Source organism: Cibotium barometz, chromosome 30 (genome assembly GCF_041138505.1).
Source record: "Cibotium barometz isolate CiBa-2024 chromosome 30, ASM4113850v1, whole genome shotgun sequence".
NCBI classification, from domain to species: Eukaryota; Viridiplantae; Streptophyta; class Polypodiopsida; order Cyatheales; family Cibotiaceae; genus Cibotium; species Cibotium barometz.
The window spans coordinates 47,663,533-47,687,804 of record NC_141075.1 but is presented as its reverse complement, the minus strand read 5'-3'; the positions used below and the strand labels follow the sequence as shown (position 1 = coordinate 47,687,804).

General features: G+C 40.9%; 1 protein-coding gene across 1 annotated transcript; it reads left to right on the top strand.

Moving 5' to 3' along the window:
* Positions 1-2,259: 2,259 nt before the first annotated feature.
* Positions 2,260-3,762, top strand: LOC147621568 (tetraspanin-2-like). The gene is made up of 2 exons (XM_086824586.1): positions 2,260-2,962; positions 3,282-3,762. The coding sequence occupies exons 1-2, from the start codon at positions 2,411-2,413 to the stop codon at positions 3,606-3,608; spliced, it is 879 nt and encodes a 292-aa protein (XP_086680712.1). The 5' UTR covers positions 2,260-2,410; the 3' UTR covers positions 3,609-3,762.
* Positions 3,763-24,272: the final 20,510 nt, after the last annotated feature.

The window sequence follows — 24,272 nt, the reverse complement described above, 5'->3', positions numbered from 1 at the left end:
TTGGTCCATTATACATATATTGGGCAAGGTTTATTTTTTATGAGATGCTTTAAAAGCATTGGACTAAGGTTCAATTTTGTAAAAAGCCCAATTTTGGAAAAGCTATGGTATGTATGGCTCCAAGGGCTAAATTTATTAATATGATTTAAATACCGCATGTGGGAGTGGAGCCACACACGTCGGGGGGGAGATTGCACCCACTCTTATGTTCTTTGATTCTTATGTTCTTTGATTTATCCTCTTGATTTATGATGATATTATGGTTAAATTTTTTTATTATTTAATTTGTGGAATAATCTAATCTCCATGTACCATGGTCCTATAACAGATGTTGTCTTATATATGTGGTTTGGCTAAAGTTACTACCACAAAAGTTTATCTAAAAACTTAACCTCATGGTTTTGATTTTGAGGTCTAAAAACTTAACCTCATGGTTTTGATTTTGAGGTCTCAAAAAAACCCAAGGGTTTAGTGGTTATTCCAATTACTAGTTTTACCACTGGAGTGATTTTATCCTAGGGTAATTTAACCCATTGTTTCCAATAATGCTTTGTTATAATGCTAACTCTTACACCACCATTCAAGATCCTATTAACCACAATGGACATTACTCCAGACATGAACTCAAGTATTTTAAATGGCTACTTTGTGAATGAAGAAGTTTAAACTTATAAAACAATATTGTAAGCCATGTCATTTGAGGATGTCTAAACAAGCATGCTTGAAAATAAGCTACTCACATCTTGGGGAAATTCACCATTTAAAAGTATAAAAAATATCATGTGTCCTCAAATAAAGTGTATAAAATCGCTTTAGATATTAGGATGATCACTTTATATTATAACTTCTTCACATCAAAAGTTATTTATCAACTATTATAAGATTTGTGCCCTCTAAAGCTCCTAATTTTGAATGAGCATATGGTAGATTTACATATCTTAAATAAAACCCCCTAATATTTTACTTTGAGATCTCATAATTAAATATCCTCACTCCTAAAGAACCCCTCACTAAAACAAAGTAATAATCAGTGATAAATATAATTTAATTAAGTCTTATAAACCCGTGGGATGTGCATAACCAATGAGATCAATACTTGCTAGAAATTGCATATAGCTATGAAGATACATGATCTCTTCAACATTAACAAGATCATGCTGGTATCCATTGTCTACTCTCTCTCTCTCTCTCTCTCTCTCTCTCTCTCTCTCTCTCTCTCTCTCTCTCTCTCTCTCTCTCTCTCATGTATATGTATGCGTATGCATATGCACAAATGCACTATGCACTCATGTATATGCATGTCCACACACACCCGCACACACACAAATATGCATATGTATAAAAACCACAATAAGAATTTCAATACCCATAGCATTATAGTATGTTTTTATTATTATCAAAAGAATAAAGTAGGACCACAAAGCTATGAGCATGATAAGGCGGCTTGGTTTTAGTTCTATAACTCGCCATAGTTCTATTAAAGCATCTTTGATGCTATTTTAAAAAGATAAAGGTACTTGTCATGCTCATGAAAGTACATGAAGTTTTAAAACTACTTTTTTTAATTTTCTTTCATATGAAAGGTTTGGGCAATGAGATGTATTACGTGCTAGTAGGAGAAGAGTGCCCTTGCATCAAAAACCGACCACTTACTCATTTGGAAGCCATTTTCAAGAGTTCATTGTGTGCATATTGTAGGAAAGTAGCATAGAAAAAGGGTAGCGTAAACAAATGTCACATATAAAGTGTCAATTTCACCTCCTGCAAGTTATTGTAGCAAAGGAGCATGGAAAAGGATAAAGTAAAAACATGGCACATAAGCATGAATTTCACCTCCTTGTACAAGTCATAAAATCTCTCTAGTGTTTTTTTTAAAAAGGCCAAAGGGAAGAGAGAACATGGAAATGAAGGGTACAATAATAAGTACCGTTATTAGCGTACTCCAATACGATTAAAGTAAGTATGTCCCAAGAAGGGAGCTTAAAGTCAAGGTGGTCTCGCAACCCAAAATGCGAGCAAGAAAATAAAGGCAAGTGGGAGGGGTAAAAAATATAAGCATAAAAATGTGCTTTACTCAACATAAGCACAAAAATGTGCTTTACTTGAATAAGGCTTCAAGAGAAGTGCTTTCCTTGAGGAAGAAGAGGAGGTTAATAGTAGGTTGTAAAGTGGGCTTGGATTAATTCATACGGGAAGGAATATATATATATATATATATCGATTCTCCTTTTAAACCCGTAAGGGCCAACAGCTTCTCTTGCAGATCACACGCGCTTGTGGTGTTGTGCTAGCCTGGCATTGGTGGAGGTGCTCTTCTCTTCTTGTACTACCTCCCTCCCACATATCTTCTTCTTCTTCTTCTTCTTCTTCTTCTAATTTACAATATTCATCGCCATAGCCTGCACAACCAATGTCTCAACCACCCCATCAATACACATATCCTAATGCCTCTCGTCCTCATCCCATGCAGGCAACAAACCTGGCACTGATTTTGGTGAATTTGGCCACCTTCTTGCTGGCCATACCTGTGCTAGTGGTGGGCATATGGCTCGCCGCCAGGCACCATGCAGACTGCCTCAGCTTCCTAGACTGGCCACTCATCGTGATTGGCATTCTCGTGCTGCTGGTGTCGGCCATAGGCTTCTTGGGCGCTTGGAGAAGGAGCGCCTTCCTACTGTGGATCTACCTTGGCCTCCTCACTTTGCTCATACTGCTGCTTCTGGCTTTCACCATTTTTGCCTTTGTGGTGACAAGGGGAAGCAAGGGGCACAAGGTGGCGGGGGCAAAGTTCAGAGAGTATCAATTGAATGATTACTCGCATTGGATGAGGCATCGGGTGAACAACATGAAGAACTGGGAGAAGATCAAGCGCTGCCTCCGCACGGACCAAGTGTGCGACCACATGGACGACAAATACCCCACTCAGAACCAGATGTATCAGAGCAAACTCTCTTACGTTGAGGTAATTACGCCTTGCAAACTCGTCCCATTACACGTTAATTATGCTTGCGATTGGAGGATTGTTAATTGTCGTGCCTTAATTAAGGTTAGTAGGCATGCGTGCAGTCGAGGGGATTAATTAAGGAGGATTAGCGTGCCTTAATGAAGCGTTTTGTCTGTGTGTGTGTGTGTGTGTGGACTCTGAGGTAATAACGCTTTGGAAACTCAACCCATTACACTTTAATTATGCTTGCGATTGGAGGATTGTTAGGCTCGCAGTCGAGGGGATTAATTAAGGAGGATTATCGTGCCTTAATGAAGGGTTGTGTGTGTGTGTGCAGTCGGGATGCTGCAAGCCTCCAACCGCATGCTGCTTCGCGTTTGTGAACGCGACCAACTGGGACAACCCAGCCGCACCGGGTGCTGACTGGGATTGCCATCGCTGGAGCAACGACCCCCACCAGCTCTGCTACGACTGCGACTCCTGCCGCGCCGCTGTCATCCGCAACGTCAAGAAGGACTGGCACAAAGCGGGCAAGGTGGCCATCGCAGTCCTCGTCGTCCTCGCTCTCGTCTACCTCCTTGCATGGATCGCCTTCCTCAGAGCACTCGCCAACAAGACCTTATACCCTAGCTCCCACTCCATGACCGGCCGCCTTTATACGTAGACGCCCCCCACCAACGATGATTACTGTGACCACACAGCATTTGCTCTTTACTTGCATGCCCTTCTAGGGCCAGCTCAGCTTGTGTGATTGATTGCTATAAGGCCACATTGTTTTGCTGTATGATTTGATTGCACACGATTGCTTTCCTTGGAACGCTCTTAGGGGACTCTAGATCCTCTATGAACCCTTCCCATTTAGCACCTTTTTTTTTAGGGGACTCTAGATCCTCTATGAACCCTTCCCATTTAGCACATTTTTTTTAGGGGACTCTAGATCCTCTATGAACCCTTGCACGCCACACCCATTTAGCACTTTTTTTAAAAAAACAGTGTATAAATTGGTATTCTTTATTTTAACAAATAATTCACTCCTTTTGGTTTCTAATAAAGGAGCATTATTTATCTATCTAGTGTTCTTTAGAGTGTGACCTCCTAATCAACACTCCGCAAGATTGGGTGATCCTCCCAATCGCTTGGATTAAAGAGATGAATACAATAAGGCTTCCAGTTTTCTAAATTAAAAGATATAAATGAACCAATTGAAGCCAAAGTGTATCAAAACATAAGAATATTTAGAGACAACAAGCACAAAATAAACACATAGGTAGGGGGTTCAAAGGGAAGTTTATAATTGTAAATTGACATAGAAATTGTAAAGAAGCTTTGATTTTATGTTTACAAGAGTTAAAATATTCACGTTGATTCTAATTTCTTTATTTTAACAAATGATTCACTCCTTTTTGTTTCCAGTAAAAGAGCATTATTTATCTACCTACTAGTGAGTCACACATCATACAATGAAACTAATGTGTATCCTTTTGTTAGTGATTTGATCCAATGCCTTTTGTGTGAATATACACTAATAAAGAGACGAATACAATGAGACTTCCAGTTTTCTAAGTGAAAGATATAAATGAACCAATTGAAGCCAAAGTGATCAAAATGTAAGGAAATTTAGAGACAAAGAGCACGAGGCAAATACATAGGTAGTGGAAAGATAAGTTTATGATTGACATATAAATTGTAAAGAAGCTTTGATTTTGTGTTTACAAGTGTTGAAGTATTCATGTCGATTCTAATAAACCTTTGAGTATAAATGTTCTAGAATGCTTTAGAATTTTCTTTTCCTTTCAAGGACACACATGGGTACCATAAGGTGATACCATTTATGTTATTATTTTATAGCCAAGGTAGTAAGCAACCCACGTGATGACCCCACAAGGACCCTTAATTGAACATCATGTGCGATTGTAATGAGAATCATGTGTATATGAGTGGATCGTGATCTTATTATCAAAGTGAATATTCCCACGTTATGATATTTTTCTTGTCACATAAACATCATGAATGAAGGTGGAGATAACCTAGCAAATCATTGATAATATCTATGCATAGGTGTACCAACCATCATGCTCATAATGTGCATAATATAATACACTTCAATCTCATCTAGTAAGAAGGTATGTGTAACCACACTAGTTAACGTTATTTTTAAGCGTGGTTACGCTTCTTGTAACTCATTATTATATAACCACACTAAGCGCTTCATGAAAATATATATAGGATGACCGAGCTTAGGACTTGTGTAATGAGCACTGGTCACACAAGCTGAATAAGCCTAGGTGTACATAGAGCTAGGAAATCAGTTTTGGGCCCCCAATTGTTAAATCAGCAAACAATCGGTCATAATTGTTAAATGGGCAGCTAGTCATTGTGTAAAAAGTGACATGTATATAATTGACTTATGAAATATGAAAAGGGACAATCCCATTATCACAATTGAGTTTTGCCTTTTCTCTCTCACTCATTCTCTTGTGGCTATAGTGATAAGCTTGTGTTTGTCGATGCTTGCTTGCTTGATTGTGGTTTTGTGCATGGTTCTTGTCTTGCTTCTTCTTCTCCCTCTCAATGTCTTCTTCTTGGGATATCTCTTGCACACACCAAGGCATGGAGTAGAGGTTGAGCTCTCCATAGCTCCCTTCCTCTTTTCTCTCTACCTAGCTTGTGGAAGCTCTATTTGAGTGGTGACACAAGTGGAGATGGAGAGAGTCCCTAGCTGCCTCACATAGGGGAGTTAACCCTCATAAGAGTTGGCTATTTGCTAGTTCCCAAACCAACCATTGCATGGTCTTCCTTCTCTTCTTCTCTCCCTTTCTTGTGTAAGGTAGCATGGGCATAGAGGTAGTGAGATCACCTCATGGCATTTTGCTATTGCAGAGGTAGTATGACTTGGACATGTTGTCCAAGTACGATATGACAGGCTGTAAGCCTATTTGAGTGCCATTGGAGCAGCAGAACACAAAGCTTTCCGCAGATACAGGTGAGATTTTGGAGGACCCCACTACATAGAAGCGCATAGTGGGTAGTTTGATCTACATGACCATTACAAGGCCAGACTTGAGCTATGTTGTTGGACTTGTGAGTTAGTTTATGCACACCCCTAGGAAGCCACACTTGGATGCAACTCGATGGATCCTCATGTACATAAAGTCCATAGTTAATTATGGACTTTTCTATGAGGCTAGTACAGAGATACAGTTGCATGGGTACATTGATGCTGATTAGGCTGGTAGTATTACACACAGGAGATCTACCTGTGGTTTAGGCTGGTAGTATTGATGCTGATTAGGCTGGTAGTATTGCACGCCCCTAGGAAGCCACACTTGGATGCAACTCGATGGATCCTCACGTACATAAAGTCCACAGTTAATTATGGACTTTTCTATGAGGCTAGTACAGAGATACAGTTGCATGGGTACATTGATGCTGATTAGGCTGGTAGTATTACACACAGGAGATCTACCTATGGTTTTATGTTCTCATTTGGGAGTGCTACTGTGAGTTACAGTAGTAAGAAGCAGCCAATAGTTGCCTTGTCGAGTACAAAGGCAGAGTACAGGGGTGTTGCTATGGTAGCTTGTGAGGTAGCTTAGTTTCAGAAGCTACTTTTGGTGACATGGGAGAGTCCGTGGATAGGGCAGTTGTCATATATTGTGACAACATGAGCAGCAACCCAGTATATTATGCTAGAACGAAGCACACTGAGGTGCATTATGACTTTGTGAGGGAGAAGGTTCTAGTAGGAGATGTAGATTTGGTATATGTCAGCATAGAGGATCAGGTAAGCTGACATCTTCACGAATGCATTGGGCACAAATAAGCTAGATGTCATACATTTAGATGTATGGGGACCGACCAAGACTGCAACAATTGCAGGTTGCAGGTACTATGTTACATTCATTGATGACCACACTAGGAAAGTGTGGGTTTATTTCATGAAGGAGAAAAGTGAGGTGTTTGCTCACTTTCAGAGATTTAAAGCCTTGGTCGAGAAGGAAAAAAGAATGCAAATAAAATGCCTAAGATTAGATGGTATTCTCCAATGAGTTTAACGATTTCCTGAGAAAGCAGGGAATCAAGAGGCAATTTACATGTAGGTACACTCCACAAACAGAACGGTGTTGCAGAAAGGAAAAACAAGCACATTGCAGAAGTGGCATGTGCCTTGATGGCTGAAAAGAATATGCCACATTACTTTTGGGTAGAAGCAGTAGCAATTGCTATGTACATTATGAACAGGACACTCACTGCAGTTGTAAAGTTTATAGGCATAAGACCGGATGTGTCTCACTTGAAAGTGTTTGGGTGTATTGCATATATACATTTTCCTGATGAAGTGAGAACAAAGTTGGATCCAAAGGCAGAGAAATGTATCTTCATTGATTATGCTATGGAGAAAAAAGGTTATAAATGCTATAACCCTACCACTCGTGAGATGCGAGTAAGCAGAGATGTTGTCTTTGATGAGATGAGTAGCTAGTATGCAAATAGTGAAGGCAACAGAAGATGAGTAGCTAGTATGCAAATAGTGAAGGCAACAGAAGATGCAGACGTAAGAAGTGTTGATGTTGCACCACATGTAGAGCAACAATCATAGGTGATGAGTGGACCTGGGGAGTCCTCAACCAGTGGATCCAATGTTAGCCCATGGTCCGGTAGGTTGAGGAATGATGTAGGTACACATGTATCACGCGGAAAGGGAAGGAAAAGGTAGGTCAACCTTTTGTGCTTGATCTGTCAGCACAACAGAGTGGGTCACTCATATGTGGATAGTGACTCTAGTGGCTCTGAGCAAAGCCTTGATGAGGAGCTTGGCATTCCATCTGTTGGTTACTCCTGGTGTAACGAATACCAGGGCTATTTTGAGGGCACCTAGCAGTGATCCAGGTGTATGCAGGTCTACGAGGATTAGATGCCCTGTTTGAATGGTTGAGATATGATGGATATACATCCCATCATTATGCTTACATGGTAAAAGAAATACAAGAGGTTGAGTCCACTTGCTTTGAGCAGGCAATTGGAAATAAGAAATGGGAAGATGCCATGGATGAGGAGATGGCAGCATTGGATGCAAATGCAACATGGGAGTTAGTGCAGTGCCTTTGCCTAAGGAAAAGAAGGCAATTGGATATAAGTGGGTGTATAAAGTCAAGCACAATGCTGATGGTTCAGTGAGCAAGAAAGAGCAGGTACAAGGCAAGATTGGTTGCCAAGGGCTATGCGCAAACTTATTGCATAGACTATGAGGAGACATTTAGCCTGGTTACAAGAATGGCAACCATGAGAGCTATCATTGCTATGGCTATAGCAAAGGGTTGGTCTTTAAATCAAATAAATGTAAAGAATGCTTTCTTGCATGGTGATTTGCAAGAAGAAGTGTACATGATGCAGCCACCAGGTTATATGAGAGTGATGCACATCCAAATTTTGTGTGCAGGTTATGCAAAAGCCTTGTATGGCTTGAAGCAGGCACCTAGAGCATGGTCAAACAAGATGGGGGAGTATCTTGTTACCATTGGATTTCGGATATCCAATGTAGATTTTTCACTATATGTTAAAAATACAGATAGAGGGATCATGCTATTAGTCATCTATGTGGATGACTTGATTATTCACTAGTGATAGTGATGCAGACATACATGATATCATGATAGTGATGCAGACATACATGATATCATGATGCTTTTGAAGCAAAAGTTTGAGATGAAGGATTTGGGTGAGCTGCAATATTTCTTGGGCATAGAGGTGGTGAGATCACCTCATGGGCAATTTGCTATTGCAAAAGCAGTATGGCTTGGACATGTTGTCCAACTATGGTATGATAGGCTGTAAGCCTATTTGAGTGCCATTGGAGGAGAACACAAAGCTTTTTGCAGATACAGGTGAGCTTTTGGAGGACCCCACTACATATAGGCACATAGTGGGTAGTTTGATCTACATGGCCATTACAAGGCCAGACTTGAGCTATGCTCTTGGACTTGTGAGTTATTTATGTAGGCCCCTAGGAAGCCACACTTGGATGTAGCTAGACGGATCCTTAGGTACATAGAGTCCACAATTGATTATGGACTTTTCTATGAGGCTGGTACAGAGATACAATTGCATGGGTGCAAAGATGTTGATTGGGCTGGTAGTATTGCAAACGGGAGATCTACCAATGGTTTTATGTTCTCATTTGGGAGTGCTACTGTGAGTTGGAGCAGTAAGAAGTAGCCAACAGCTGCCTTGTCGTGTACAGAGGCATAGTATAGGGGTTCTGCTATGGCAGCTTGTGAGGTAGCTTAGTTTCAGAAGCTACTTGGTGACATGGGAGAGCCCGTGTGGATAGGGCAGTTGTTATATATTGTGACAACATGAGCATCATACAATTGGCCCAGTAACCTAGTATATCATGCTAGAATGAAGCATATTGAGGTGCATTATCACTTTGTGAGGGAGAAGGCTCTAAGTAGGAGATGTAGATCTGGTATATGTCAACACCACAGAGGATCAAGTAGCTGACATGTTCACGAAGGCATTGGGCATAGAGAAGCTCCATAGGTTTAGGAGATTACTTGGAGTGCAGTGTGTGGAGTTGAGCTCGAGGGGGAGTGTTGAGATATTGAGCTCAACTAGTGCTACGGCAGACATTGATGACCCGCTTGGGTGAAAGCTTCCGCATATCTACACCACTAGCATGGTTTGTGAGATTATGGGTGATATGCAGCCAGTGGGATGATAGGCTGTGTGACAACCATTTTGGATTACTAGAGATTGGCATAGTTACAGTGCCAGCTTATTTAGTTGGGTTCACATTATGAACCGACGTATGTTGTAGTAGTTGAGTACTAACCGATATAGTGTGTACTCTTATGGGTGATATGCAGCCAGTGGGATGATAGGCTGTGTGACAACCATTTTGGATTACTAGAGATTGGCATAGTTACAGTGCCAGCTTATTTAGTTGGGTTCACATTATGAACCGACGTATGTTGTAGTAGTTGAGTACTAACCGATATAGTGTGTACTCTTATCTTTATGTTATGTTGGTTGAGTAGAGAAGAAGAAGATAGAACAAAATTCAGCTATCCATCTCTCTCTTGTGTCTTGCTCTCTCTTGTGTGTGTGTGTTTGCTTGCTAGGGTTTGAAGCTCTCCCTCTCCCCCACATTCTCTTTACTGTGTGCACAGTACTGTGTGAGTTCTGTGCATAGTGCTGTGTGAGTAATGTAAGAAGTACTATGATGAGTACTGACTACTGGGAGTGCTGTGTGAGTACTCTCAAAACATATATAAAGACAATTTGCATCAAGACAAATTTACATACAAGACATTTTGCATCAAGATAGTTTGCATCAAGACAAATTTGCATCAAGATAAATTTGCATACAATTTGCTAATGAAAAAAGTTGTCTTACACTAATTGACTATTACATTATAGCCAAGAGTCCCAACATGACTATTGCATTATAGCCAGGCATAGGCAAGAGTACAATTTTGGTTTCATTTTTCTTATAACCTAATTTTCTTCTAGCCTAATTCTTAGACTTCTTGGACTCCTTCCTTCCTTTGGATGCTTCTTCATCTGCATCCTCGTCCTCCTCTTCGTCTGCATTCTCATCCTCTTGATCATCCAAAAACTGGTAGCCATATGGTTCCTCTTCAGTAGACTCGTGCTCTTCTTCTTCTACATTCTTGTTCTCTTCTTCTTCCTCTTCCTCAATCTTCTTCTATATCTTCCTCTCACAAGACCTATCCATCTCAGTAAAGTGCATTCCATAGCTACACAGATTGTGCAAACTGTCACAACCCTTGAGAAAAACCATCAGATAGTAGAGAGAGGCCACGCAAACAATTCAGAGATTTAGAGAGAGAGAGAGAGAGAGAGGGAGCGCAACCCATTCAAAGATTCAAAGTGAGAGAGTGCGACAAACAGGGTGCATAACCATTTTAGAGATTCAGAGTGTGTGTGAGAGAGAGAGAGGGCACACAACCATTTCAGAGATTCATGTCACAGAGATAAAGTAGAGAGAGAGAGAGAGAGAGAGAGAGAGAGAGATGTTGACGAGAGAGAGAAAGAGAGAGAGTTGAGAGATATCTCGGTGGTGAGAGAGAGGCAGAGCTAGAGCGTTAGTCAACTAACTATAGCATGCCTAATTTTAGGCATTGTAGTAATTTTATAAATAGGTATACAGAGGTTACGCTTTTAGTATTTTTTTATAAAGAGGTTACATTGTACTTAGAGTTTAAAGGGGAAATTTCAAGGCCATGTACAGAGTGCATGCAATGATAAGTAATCGCCAAAGGTTATCTAAAACAAATTCAAAACTAAATTTCCTCGGCTCATCACACCATGTGATTAAATAATACGGCCATTAAAAGTACTTGAGGTACTGTGAGTACTATGGGTACTGTGAGTACTATGAGTACTATGAGTACCATGGTCAACCGATTTAGGGCATTTACAGTTAGCTTCATACCATAATGAGAACATAATCACACCTTAATCACACATAGTCAAATATCAAATACATAATCAAACATAATTACATGTTTAAGTTATCAAATATTTTTGCATGCACGTCTAATGGCCCATGATACACTGTTTGGCATCCTTTCACCTTGTGTGTCACCAAAGGCATGGGGAATTTAATGGCAATGATTGTTTCTGATTGAACGTCTGCCTTTGGTGCATCCTTAAGCAACACATAACTAGTTCTTGCACTTGGAACCTTCGGGTAGTATATGCCAGGATGACTTCATCTCCTTTTGCAAATACATTACCCCATCCATTAGTCATGTCCTTCTCAATAGTATTCGTAGCCTTATCACATAAGACCACATAGTAATCAACACCTTCAAAGTTTCCCTCTTCGCTCTTCAGCTCTCATCGCAAAGTTATCCCCAACGTCTATTAGGTCGGCCAAGTTTACTGAGTCTTCTTTGAACTATATTTCTTCCAAAATATCTGGGTCTTGTCTTAGCCTACCTGCAACACTTGGCTCTATCTTCACAAGCTTCCAAGGAAGACTATGCTTCAGGTTCACACATGAATCCCACAACTCATCCACACAATACTGTAAGAGTACTGAATAAGTACTGTAAGAGTAAGTATTGTGTGAGAACTGTAGGAGTACTGAATAAGTATTGTATGAGTAAGTACCATGTGAGTACTATGGATACATAACTGGGACTATGGATATGGATATAGTTTATATGCAGCAACCTTATAATACCTTCACCCAATACCTTGAATGCAACAACCTTGTCCTATATTATGGTGAGCAAGAATTTGACAAACATGGCCACAAAGTAGAAAGATCGTGCGGCTTTGAATTCCGACACGGCACCATCGGACTGGCAAACCTAGTGACGCTTGACATTCAATCCCATCTCTTCAATCCATCTATGATGTAGGAGAAAGCAATGTTGCACAAACATAGTACCATGGTTCTTGTCATCAGATATGTAGAACATTGACTGGTTTTTTGTTTCACCTCCTTCGTGCAATACCAAATGTGGACAAATATTGTACATTGCTTGCTATGCCAATGCATGGATTGAATTTCAGTCTAGACCTTGAAGGTGTAATTCTCGGCAAAATCCACAACCAAGACCACTACATCAGCTGGGATGTTTGCCATGCATTCTTTGTACTGGCTGCCCCACTGAGCTCTAAAGTTGTGTGCAATAAAGATCTTCAGATGATGTTGAAAATGTTTTAATAGTGTGGACGGACTTGTTTCTTTGTACACTATGTTGATTGTCTTCTTATCACCTCCTTTCTTCTTCAGTGGAAGTGAAACATACTCATAAGTCCTCCATTTGACAAGTGCTCTATTGGAATCTCATTGCTTACTAGGACAAAGAGGCACTAGGGATGGACTGCATTGTTTGCACTTACCCAACAAGCACGGCAACTGGTACCATTGACATTCACCTTCCTTTGGCCATATTGCAGAAGTCCATAACTCTTTCACCAATTTAAACGTACTGCTCTTTGCAGCACAATATGTATCTTGATTGGGTCGACAAACCCTGCATGCACAACTGCAATCCTTCATATGCAAAGTTAGATTATCACATCGCATATGATTTATGCTAGCCAACAAGAAATCAATGCATACATGATAGACATAACAACATGTATTTCTCTCCTTAAGCTTCCTCACAAAGAATGGCTTCAACTTTTGAAAAGCACGAATCTCAATTTCACATTCAGGATGCTCCTCCTTGAAACACCCAAAAAACTCCTTCTGCATAAAAGCGACAACTATATGTTAAAGTCTATCTACACAACATAGAACCGTACATAACATGTTCATCAGCCATACATAAGGTAGAGAAAATTTCAGAATGTATAGCAGAATGAAGTAAATGGACAACAATCCTTGGGATTGTACTATGCGAAGGGAACATTTTGCACTACAGTATAGTACTAAAATACTAAACATTACAGTACTATAGTACTGTAGTACTGTAGTACTATAAATATAGTACTGTAGTACTATATTTATAGTATTGTGCATAAGGTACACTACAAGGTAGAGAACATAGCATAATATAGTACATGGACATAGATACTTGAGACAGTACTATGCAGTGGGAACATATTAAAGTACAGTATAGTACTATGCAAAGGTAATAGTATAAAATATAGTATAGTACTACAGTACTATAAAATATAGTATAGTACTACAGTACTATCAAGTATAAAATATACTTGATAGTACTACAGTACTATCAAGTATAGTACTGTGTAAGAGAAACATCGAAAAAAACCCAACACAACATAGTTCTTGGAGTACAAAGTACACATAACTTGGATAACAAAGCACACTATAGTTCTTGGACTACATTTCTTGGGACATAATTGAGCATAGGGGAGTATTATAGCCTACAATAGAGTAATGTAGTACTATACTATTATAGTCCTGTAAAGAAGATACAATTTAGTACTTTTGTTATTTCATTGTCTAATAACACTAATGCACATATCTAATACTAGATGCACAATACCAAAACTTGAAAAAAAAATACCTCTATCATCTCCAGCAAGCAAATGCAAAGGGTGGGATTCATATTTTCGCACTCCAACTCTTCTTTGTCATATATCCTTCTTGTTGGGCGACACGCGAGTGTTGAACTTCCAAAACTGAAGGACACACTCCACAACTTCTAGGCTCAAATAATCACTTCTAGGTTTTTGCACTCCATTAGCCCATCGAAATTCCTAGTCATGGGGATGTCCACTCTATGCTTCTTCATATTGCATGGATGCACGTCAAGAGCATTTGCAATTTTCCTATCACTGTGCCTCTTATTGCCTGTGTTGTCCAAGTTTGCAATCATATGAACTACTACTCTTCTAGCAGCCAATTTGTCTTTGCTCTGTCCTCCTTTGATATGTGTCAAAGATTGCCTAAGGTTTTTGACGATGACCGTAGACACACCCTCATTAATGGGAAGATGTAGTCGTCACTTCTCTCAACTGCACGGGTGCTGTAAAAAACTTTAAAGGATGTTGCTCCTTACTTCTAAATCTAGACCACGATTCCTGTGTTGGAAATGTTGAACCAATTGCAAGGCTAGGTGTCATAGATTCCGCTTGGAGACTCTGGATCTTGCACTTGCATTACCCACCACCGGCATCTAAAGGGTCTCAGATGTGCTGGCACTGGCAACTATTCCTTCATCACTCTTGTTTGCAGCCATCAACCAGCTGTTTAATATCTTCATGACCATTGCTTGCGATTCAATTGATAATCGATGAATCCATATCCATAACCAAAATATCTCCGTTATTGTTGCAAGTGGTCAGATTGAAAGGGAAGATGAATCCATTCTAGGTATCGCCATAATGACCAGAAGAGAGAGAGCAAGAGAGGAAGGAAGGAGGGGGGGGGGAGAGAGAGAGAGAGAGAGAGAGAACACTGTGGTTATGGTGTCCTCAGGTTTTGGCACAGAGAGGGAGAGAGGGAAACCAACAAGCACTAGCTATGGTGCATGCACTGGGAGATGGCTAATTAAAAGCTATCTTCCAAAATTTTGAATGTGGGCATGTAATGAGCACTTGCACCTAATTAAAAACATATACCAAAAAAAGATCCATTCACTTACACCTAATTAAGAACTCATACCAAAAAAAGTTATGGAGTATGTAACTCATACCCTCTTGACCCACATTCAAAAACCCTTGTATAGTAAAACATAGTACTTTCACCCTCTAAAGTAATCATTCTTTTTTTGCTAAAAAGGGTACTATTTGAGACACTCTATTATGCTTATACCCTTAGCTCGATAAATCGGGCACCATACTAACTCCCTCTTTGGATAAAAATGGGGTTGGTCGACTCAATCCCGTCCTTGGCATATGGGTCACTTGCTGCATCAAGGCTGCTACCAACTGTTCCACCTACTGTCTCGAGGAGGACTCTTTCCCTTTCCCTCTAGATCTTAGTGCTGGTGGTTTTGAAAGATGCATCAGATGTGCCCTCATGCAGTTCTTGGGAATGAGTTCCCTTGAAATTAACCTCAAAGTCCATGGCACTCTTGCAGCATTGCTCAAAGGAGATGTGCACTAGTGTGTATAAGGAGTTGTGTAAGGTTACATTTTTGTCAAGGCCCTCGAGGAACCTCCCAATCAATCTTTCACTAGAGAAGTTATCTCTATCATTTTAGTAGGAGTGGAGGTATCTCACCCAGTTGGTATAGTCCCGGATGGATTCCCCATCCCTCTGTTTCGCGTTGTGTAGTTGTTCAATTGGGCTCCATCGGGTTCCTTGGCATGAGTATCCTACTTTGAAGGCCTATTTCAAGGCTTCAAAGGTAGATTTATCCTCCACCTTCAATGTGATTGAACCACTAGATAGCTTTGCCATCTAGGGTAAGGCCGAAAAGCACTCACCTTAACTTGGTCGTCTATGTGGCCAAATGCCTCATAGATTAGATTGAACATTTCTAAATGTGGTATGGGGTGTCCGGTCCCATCAAACTTGGTGATTAACTTGGACATCGTTTTTTTTGCTAGATTCACATTTCGGGCGTGTTACGGGCCTAGTTTCGTCATTGCAGGGTATTTTCGACAGTTTTCTGGACGTTATGGTAGAGAACTGTTTCTGCTCGAAATCTAGTTATTGCAGTGTAGCACTGCATTTTAGAAGTGCATATAGGGTTTGCACACATATTGTTGATATTGGGTGTATGTACATATACTCTGGTCACATTTGGTGACACACAAGATGTGCTGAAGTACCACTGCTACATCTTTTACAGGTTGCATACAGAAGTTGTATGTTTATAGGTTATTTGATTACTGTAGGAAAACATGTCTGATGGAATTAATCATATTGTTAGTTGAGAAGTTGGATAAGAATAACTTCCATGTGCCTGGAAGTTCAGAATGACCAATTTTCTAATGGGTCAAGGATTTTGGGATTATGTAGAAGGAGACAATGAGGAGCCTCCAGAGTTATCCGAGGAGAATGCCACTCTTGCAGATATAAAGGCATTCAAGGATTGGAATCAACGTGCAAGAAAAGTCATGTACTAGCTTTCAATTAGTGTCATAGACACTATGATAGGACACATACAGGATGCAAATACTCTGGCAGTAGTTGCATGGCAGAATCTAGTTTTTAGATGTTCCAGACTAACACAAAGGCAAGGAAGTTGCAGTTAAAGCAAGAGTTGAATACTGTGGAAAAGAAAAGCATGTCCATCAATGAATATGCCTTAAAGATCGAGGGAATCATTGAATCCCTTGGGTTTATCAATGTATCAGTGGAGGATGATGTTGTGAGGATAAAGGGAAGCAAAAGCCTACAAGAGAGTGAGGGAGCAAGAGCAAGAGAGTAACAGGTTTTTGGTGGGTGCTGAATCACCCTTATCTTCTATGTTTTTATATATATACTTTAAGTATATACATGACTAGGGTTAGGGCACAATGACCTTTAACCCTCACAACCTCCCACTTAAAGGACAATGTGCCCTTAAGTGAGGAAACCTAGTGGTCATACTAGCCAATGCCCATCAAAAGGTGACAATACTCAAACCGCTGACTAGGTAGACTCTTAGTCAGCATATCTGCAGGGTTCTCGTCTTTATGAACCTTGACAAGCTCTAGACACTTGTCCTTAAGTACCTCCGTGATGAAATGGTACCTGACCTCAATGTGTTTGGTCTTTGCATGAAAGACCGGATTTCGTGCAAGATGAATAGCACTTATGGAATCACTATGCAATGTCGGTACAGCGGTATGAATCCCCAAATCTCCCACTAGCCAATCAAGCCATATAGCCTCCTTGCAACCCTCTGTGGCTGCAACATACTCAGCCTTTGTGGTAGACAAAGCAATGCACTTCTGTGCACGGGACATCCAAGACACTGCACCTCTTGCAAGAGTGAACACATAACCAAAAGTAGATCTCCTGGTATCCATATGCCCTACATAATCTGAATCTGTGTAACCAAGTACATGCATGTCTCCTCTGCCAAAGAAGATGCTGATATGCTTGGTACCTTTCATGTACCTCATGATGCATTTGACTGCCTCCCAATGCTTCTTCCCTGGATTTGCCATGTACCGGCTAACAACTCCCACTGCAAATGCAATGTTTGGTCTAGTAGCTATCATAGCATACATGAGACTTCCAATAGCTGATGCATAAGGAACCTTGGCCATCATGGCCCTCTCCTCATCGGATTTGGGACTATCATCCTGACTGAGTTTCACATATGGAGGCAATGGAGTACTCAATGCCTTCCCCCCCTCCATTCAAATGCTGCAGAACTTTTGTGACATACTCCTTTTGTGAAAGCCAAAGGAGTTTCCTATTCCTGTCACATGTAATACGCATGCCAAGAATGTGACCTGCATGTCCCAAATCCTTCATATCAAAGGCCTCATGTAACTTGGCCCTTCAAAGCATCCAGCTCATACGTATTCCTGCTAGCTAATAGCATATCATCCACATATAGAGCCAAAAGAATAAGGCTATTATCCTTAGCATTTTTGGTGTAGAGGTAGTGACCTACTTCACTCCTTCTGAAACCTTGGGACTATCTAAAAGCATCAAACTTTTGGTACCATTTTCTAGGCGCTTGCTTCAGCCCATAGAGACTCTTTTTCAGCTTGCATACCAAATGTTCTCTGCCCTTTTCCTCAAAGCCTTCCGGATGTGCCATGTATATCTCCTCATGCAAATCACCATGCAAGAAAGCAGTCTTGACATCCATTTACATAAGCTCCATATTTTCTACTGCCACAAGTCCAAGCAAGCATCTAAGGGTGGTCATCTTCACAACCAGAGAGAATATCTCATAAAAATGCACACCCTTCTCTTGTTTGAACCCTTTAGCAAACCAAACGGGCCTTATACCTAGGCACATCGTCATCTGCCACCTTCAGCTTGTACACCCATTTACATGGCCATTTGGCAAAGAAACCAAGTCCCAAGTCTGATTTTTCAAGAGTGAATTCATTTCTGATTGCATGGCAAACTCCCACTTGCACTGATCCTCACGTAGCATTGCCTCCTTAGCAAGAAGGCTCCGCGCAATCAGTGAGCATGACATAGTCAACTCCTGGAACGAGCATGTCAGGCACTCTAGTCACTCTGGTTGACCTTCTCAAGGGCATTTCATCTTGCTGTCCAGCCTGTATAGCAGCCATATTTGGCTCACTATTTTCACCAATAGATGGCTCATAATTTTCCCTTGATTGTGTACATGATGGAGTACCTGATGGCACCATTTCCTGCACATTCGGTGCATGAACAGCTTACGGTCTACCAACAAGTGCAGGTGGATTTACATCCTGGAAAGTAACTTTCCTCATTTCCACCTCCCTAATGGGTGTCTTATGCATCCTCTTTTCATTGAAAACCACATCATGGTTGCGTATGATTTTGGTTGCTTCTGGATCCCAGAGACGGTAACCCATCTCTCCACTATCATCATAACCCAGAAAGATGCATCTCTTTGACTTTAGAGCTAGCTTCATTCAAAGCTCCTTTGGCACATGTACATATGCCTCACACCCAAATATACGCAAATGAGAATAAGAGGGCTTCTTGCCACTCCATGACTCTTCAGGAATGCCACCATCCAAACTCTTGTTTGGTGATCGATTGATCACATGTACAACAATTTTCATTGCCTCAGCCCAAAATCCACCAGAGAGACTTGCATGTGAAAGCATGCACTGTATTCTTTCCTAAATGGTGCGATTCATCTTTTCTGCAACTGGATTCTATTGTGGTGTACGAGGAGATGTGAGCTCCCTCTTGATCCCACATGTATTACAGAATTGCTAAAATTCATGAGAGACATACTCTCCACCATTATCTGTCCGTAGGCATTTGAGCTTTCTACCGGACTGATTTTCTGCTAAAGCCAGCCAATTCTGAAATACTTGAAACACATCACTCTTTCGAGCGATAGCATAAGCCCACAATTTCCTAGTTGCATCATCAATAAATGTGACATAATATTCAGCCCCTCCTAATGACTTTGTAGGCATAAAACCGCATACATCTGAATGCACCAAATCAAGCATTTTAAGCTCTTTCTTTCCTTTTCTTTTATGGGCTGATCTAGTCTGCTTTCCATAAAGACAGTGCTCACAAAATTCAAAATCAAAAAAACTCATAAGAAGAGGCACATAACCCAAACAATAGAGTTCTTTCATTCCATTTTGGCTCATATAGCCTAACCGGCTATGCCACAAAGAAGTACTTGGCTACTCGGTTATTGCTACAACATGATCAGATACCCCTGATACATGAAGGGATAAAGAGTCCCACACTTAGAATCCCTGGCCCACCAAAAGTAAATAACCCTTTTGAATTTTCCAACTTTGAAAACTAAAGGTGGTCTGAAAACCAGCATCATCAAGTTGACCCACTGAAATAAGGCTTTTAGTCAGCTTAGGCACATGTCTAACATTTTTCAAAAGAAAAACAGACCCATTTGCAAAGGAAAATTTAATGTCTCCCTCTGCCACTATGTCACAAGCATAGTCATTTCCAAGATGCACTTTACCTTTCTTTCCACACTGTCATAAGTGGAGAACCATTCCCTGTTGGGGAGTAACATGAAATGAAGCACCAGAATCCAAAATCCAATCCTAGGCATATGCATCATCAACAGCGGCAAGTAAATCTGCAGGTAAGGCAGATGCAAAGAGAACATCATCATCACTACTCTGAGTGACTGCATTTATCTCCTTTGCCTTTCCTTTTCCCTTGTCCTCCCTCCCTGGTATTTTCTTCATTCCTATCTACTATTCTATTGGCATTTCTCTTCTTTTCTCTTTGCTCTCTTTTCATCAAAAAACAATCCTTTTTGTAGTGTCCCTTTTTATGACAGTGATAGCACTCAATGTTGCGTACACTGGATTTGCTACTGGACTTCGGGACTTCTACCTGAACTAAGATCTTTCTCTTTGCACACATAAAGCTGCATCCTGCTTGTTGCTCTCCATAGACTTCTATCTAATTTTCTCAGCCAGCAGGCTTCCAACAACATCATCATAATGTAGCACTCCACTAGGTGCAAAGTTGCTAATAGCCATGCAAAAAGTATCCCAAGAAGGTGGCAATGAGCATAGAAGGAATATTGCCTTTGTCTCTGAATCGAAAGGCATCTTCTACGCCTGAAGCTGGCTAAAAATGATACTGAAATCATTTAAGTGTTTAGCAATGGAGATACCTTCCTGCAACTGCAATTGAATAACCTCTTCATGAGGTAGGCCTTATTCGAAGCTGTTTGCTCTAGTAGTCTTTTCTGTGACTACTGTAAAATAGACTGTTTCAACAAGATATAGTCTGATTGCAGACCTTGCCATTGCATCCAACTCATCCCAGTCTGCATTTGACATGTCTTCAAGTTTGGCTTGCAGCCCTCCCAAAGGCTTGAGCTGCTTTTTCTGAATCAGCACATCTTGTATTTGCTCTTTCCAAAAGGCAAAGTTTGTGCCATCAAACTTCTTGATATGCTGTAAAACTCTTTTTTCTGAGTTGGAAGAGGAACCCATGATGCAAATACAGCAAAATTAGAAATCACACCAAGTGTTGATTACTCCCAAACGTGTATGCCAAAATATCAACTACAACGTGCGGCCTCCATAGTATCCACTGTACCCAATGCCAGAAATGAGCACACAGGGCTCAAGTTGCAACACAACAGTGACCAATGCTATGCAAAGACCTACAAAAAACACCCAAAATGCACTTTCAGAGAGCATCTCCCTTACATGTGGGTAATCTCTACACAAATTGCGAAAGTGGTTTGCTACCACACTCAGAGTCACCTTCCATGACTGTTTGGCATAAACTAACAGCATACACAAATCTGTCACTCTGAGATCTCTGTGAAATTACAAAACAACAATTTTTTTTGCAACTTGTGTTTGGAGCCGAATCGCGAAACGCAGTCGCACTGTCCAAAAATCTGTCCAAAAATGACACTTTTTGCGAATGCACTGCCGAGAACTTCCAATTGCGAAACGGGCCTCGAAATGACCTCAGATTGAAAATTTAAGCATGTACTGGCCTCTCGCTGCACCGCAAAGGGTGTCTCAAATGGCAATGGTGCACTGCTGCACCTCTGACTATGCTCCTACACGAGATATGTTCCCAAGTTCGCAAAAGAAAAGCAAATGAAGCTTCTCTTACCAAATTATCGTGCTCCACCCAAGCTCTTTATTGCATACCAAGCTCTGATACCAATTGTGAGGATAAAGGGAAGCAAAAGACAAGAGAGTGAGGGAGCTAGAGCAAGAGAGTAACACACATTTTGGTGGGTGCTGAATCACCCTTATCTTCTATGTTTTCATATATATACTTTGAGTAGTATTGTATACATGACTAGGGTTAGGGACAATGACCTTTAACCCTCACATGATGATTTGGTGAGTGTCTGTCGGAATGGGCTCGGTAAAGAGTGCAAGCCATTCAAGACCTCCATTGTAGTTAGAGAGAATATTCCCAACTTTTTGGAATTGATATCTATGCTGATCATAGAAGAAAAGGCTTTAGGTGAGGATTCTTCTTCAAATGAAGAATACATCATCGAAATAGGCCTTCTACTCTAATTCAGATAGAGGCAGAGGTAGAGGCCATGGCCGAGGCCAAGGTGGTGGCCGACAAGGAAATCAGAATTCTGGACAACAATAGTCCAATGCTTCACAGCAACAATCATACACAGGTGGAAGAGACCAGTCTAGAGATAGGGGGAGCCAAAGAGGCCGAGGTGGTCGGCAAATAAATCAAAATGCAAATATCATAGAGTGCTAATACTGTGGCAAACCAGGACACATGGCAAAGGACTGCTACAAAAACTAGAATGACATTAAAAGTGGGAAGTCGCAGCAAGCCAACCATGCATCATCTAGCAAACATGGAGGTGATGACAGAAGTGAGCAGTTGTTTGTGATGTAGCACATGCTTAGTTCCATAAACAGGGGATGTATTAGGATCTCAAGATTTATGGTATGTGGATTCTAGCACCTCTAACCACATGACCAGTCATGCTGAGTGGTTTAGAGATATGCAGAAAATGGAAAAACCAGGTTATGTAGAAACAGGTGATGATACTGCGCATCCCATATTGCGCATGTTGGTAAAGTGCCATTCTCTATGCAGGATGGCAAGTGAAGTACTTAGTTGATGTACTTCATGTTTCAAATATTACAAAGAAACTAGTTTTTGTTGGGACAGATGGTTGAGTAGGGTCTACAAGTGAGGTTTAATCTTCAAGGATGTTTTGTGGAAGACTTCAAAAATAAGTGTTGCTTGGTTCCAAAGGATAACAGAAATGGCAGGTATTTACTTTGGATGTGAACATGACTGAGATAAAGGCAGCCATGGTTGCGCATGGAACAGGTGTCATTGCAGATATTGACATATGGCACAAGCACATTGGTCATGTGAATGTTCAGCGAGACTGAAGTCTATGTAGGCCCAAAAATATTATTGCACATTTGCCAAAGTTTAAGGTTGACGGTATGCATAAGGTATGTGAAGCATGCCAACTTGGTAAGCAGGCCAAACATGCTTTCCCACATGAAAAGCATATTAGTGCAAGGCCATTGGATGTCATACATTCAGATGTATGGAGACCGACCAAGACTGCAACAATTGTAGGTTGCAGGTACTATGTTACATTCATTGATGACCATACTAGGAAAGTGTGGGTTTATTTCATGAAGGAGAAAAGTGAGGTGTTTGGCTCACTTTCAGAGATTTAAAGCCTTGGTCGAGAAGAAAAAAGGCATGCAAATAAAATGCCTAAGATCAGATGGTGGGGGAGAATATTTCTCCAATGAGTTCAACGATTTCTTGAGAAACGACGTGCTCGTATGGTTCAGAGAGGACTCAGCGTACATTGATCCTGTTTGAGAGCCGTATGCACGGTGACGTGCTCGTATGGTTCAGAGAGAGGACTCAGCGTACATTGGTGGAAAAGTTTCACTCATTATTCCAAATATGCTTTTTCATGAGTATCATGATTTGCCATCCAAATGGTTTTGTATGAAGTATCTATTGGTCCCATTATCATTATTGCACCAACCTATGTAGGTTCTCATAATTTCAGTGAGATTGTCATAGCGTATGAGCAGATATGGTTTCACATTCTCTTGTTCCTCGTATTGATTTTTTTTAATCTCTTGCCTAGCAGAAACTAATTGAGCTCTGTCGGATCCACCAGAAGCTGAAGCTGAAGCTTAATCAATTGCGAGGCTATAATGTGAAATATCTCTTAATGGGATTTGCTCCTTTTCTTTTAGGCGAGTATGCTAATACAATCTTAATGAGGTGCAGAGCCTTGCATCCGACATTTGTTGGGCTTCCGCTCTCTACAAGAGCCAACATCCCCTCAAGGGCCTTGTGCAGTAAACCCCTCTGGGCGACGATCTGAAGACTAGTAGGTCCCGTAAAGCTTTTGAAGAGGGGTACCCTGGTGTGTAAGCATAGCAATGAACCGCAAACCGTCGTCGTCGGACGACCTATCTAAGATTAGGGGGATATATCGAGTGGTTATCACGTAACTCTTCCTCTCTTAGACTTATACTATCGAATGCTCATATGGAAAAGTGCGCTCTTAGGTCTGGAACCCAGAAGGGTTACTCTGAGAAATCCCTTCTCATCCCTTCCAGGGGGTGTGGACACACATGTACATATTAGAGGTGATGGCTACAAAGATGGCAGGGAAGGAAATAGTACCTGACATCCAGGGATGAATGTAAACTCATTGGACATAGGGGTAATCATTCTAGTCTTGGGAGAGAAAACTCACCAATAGTGGTAGACACTAGTTAGAGAGGTGCGAGAAGCACTACGAAT

Coding starts and splice junctions, on each gene's coding strand:
- LOC147621568 (XM_086824586.1), top strand. CDS start 2,411: ATGTCTCAACCACCCCATCAATACACATATCCTAATGCCTCTCGTCCT. Junction 2,963..3,281: donor GCAAACTCTCTTACGTTGAG/GTAATTACGCCT, acceptor GTGTGTGTGCAG/TCGGGATGCTGCAAGCCTCC.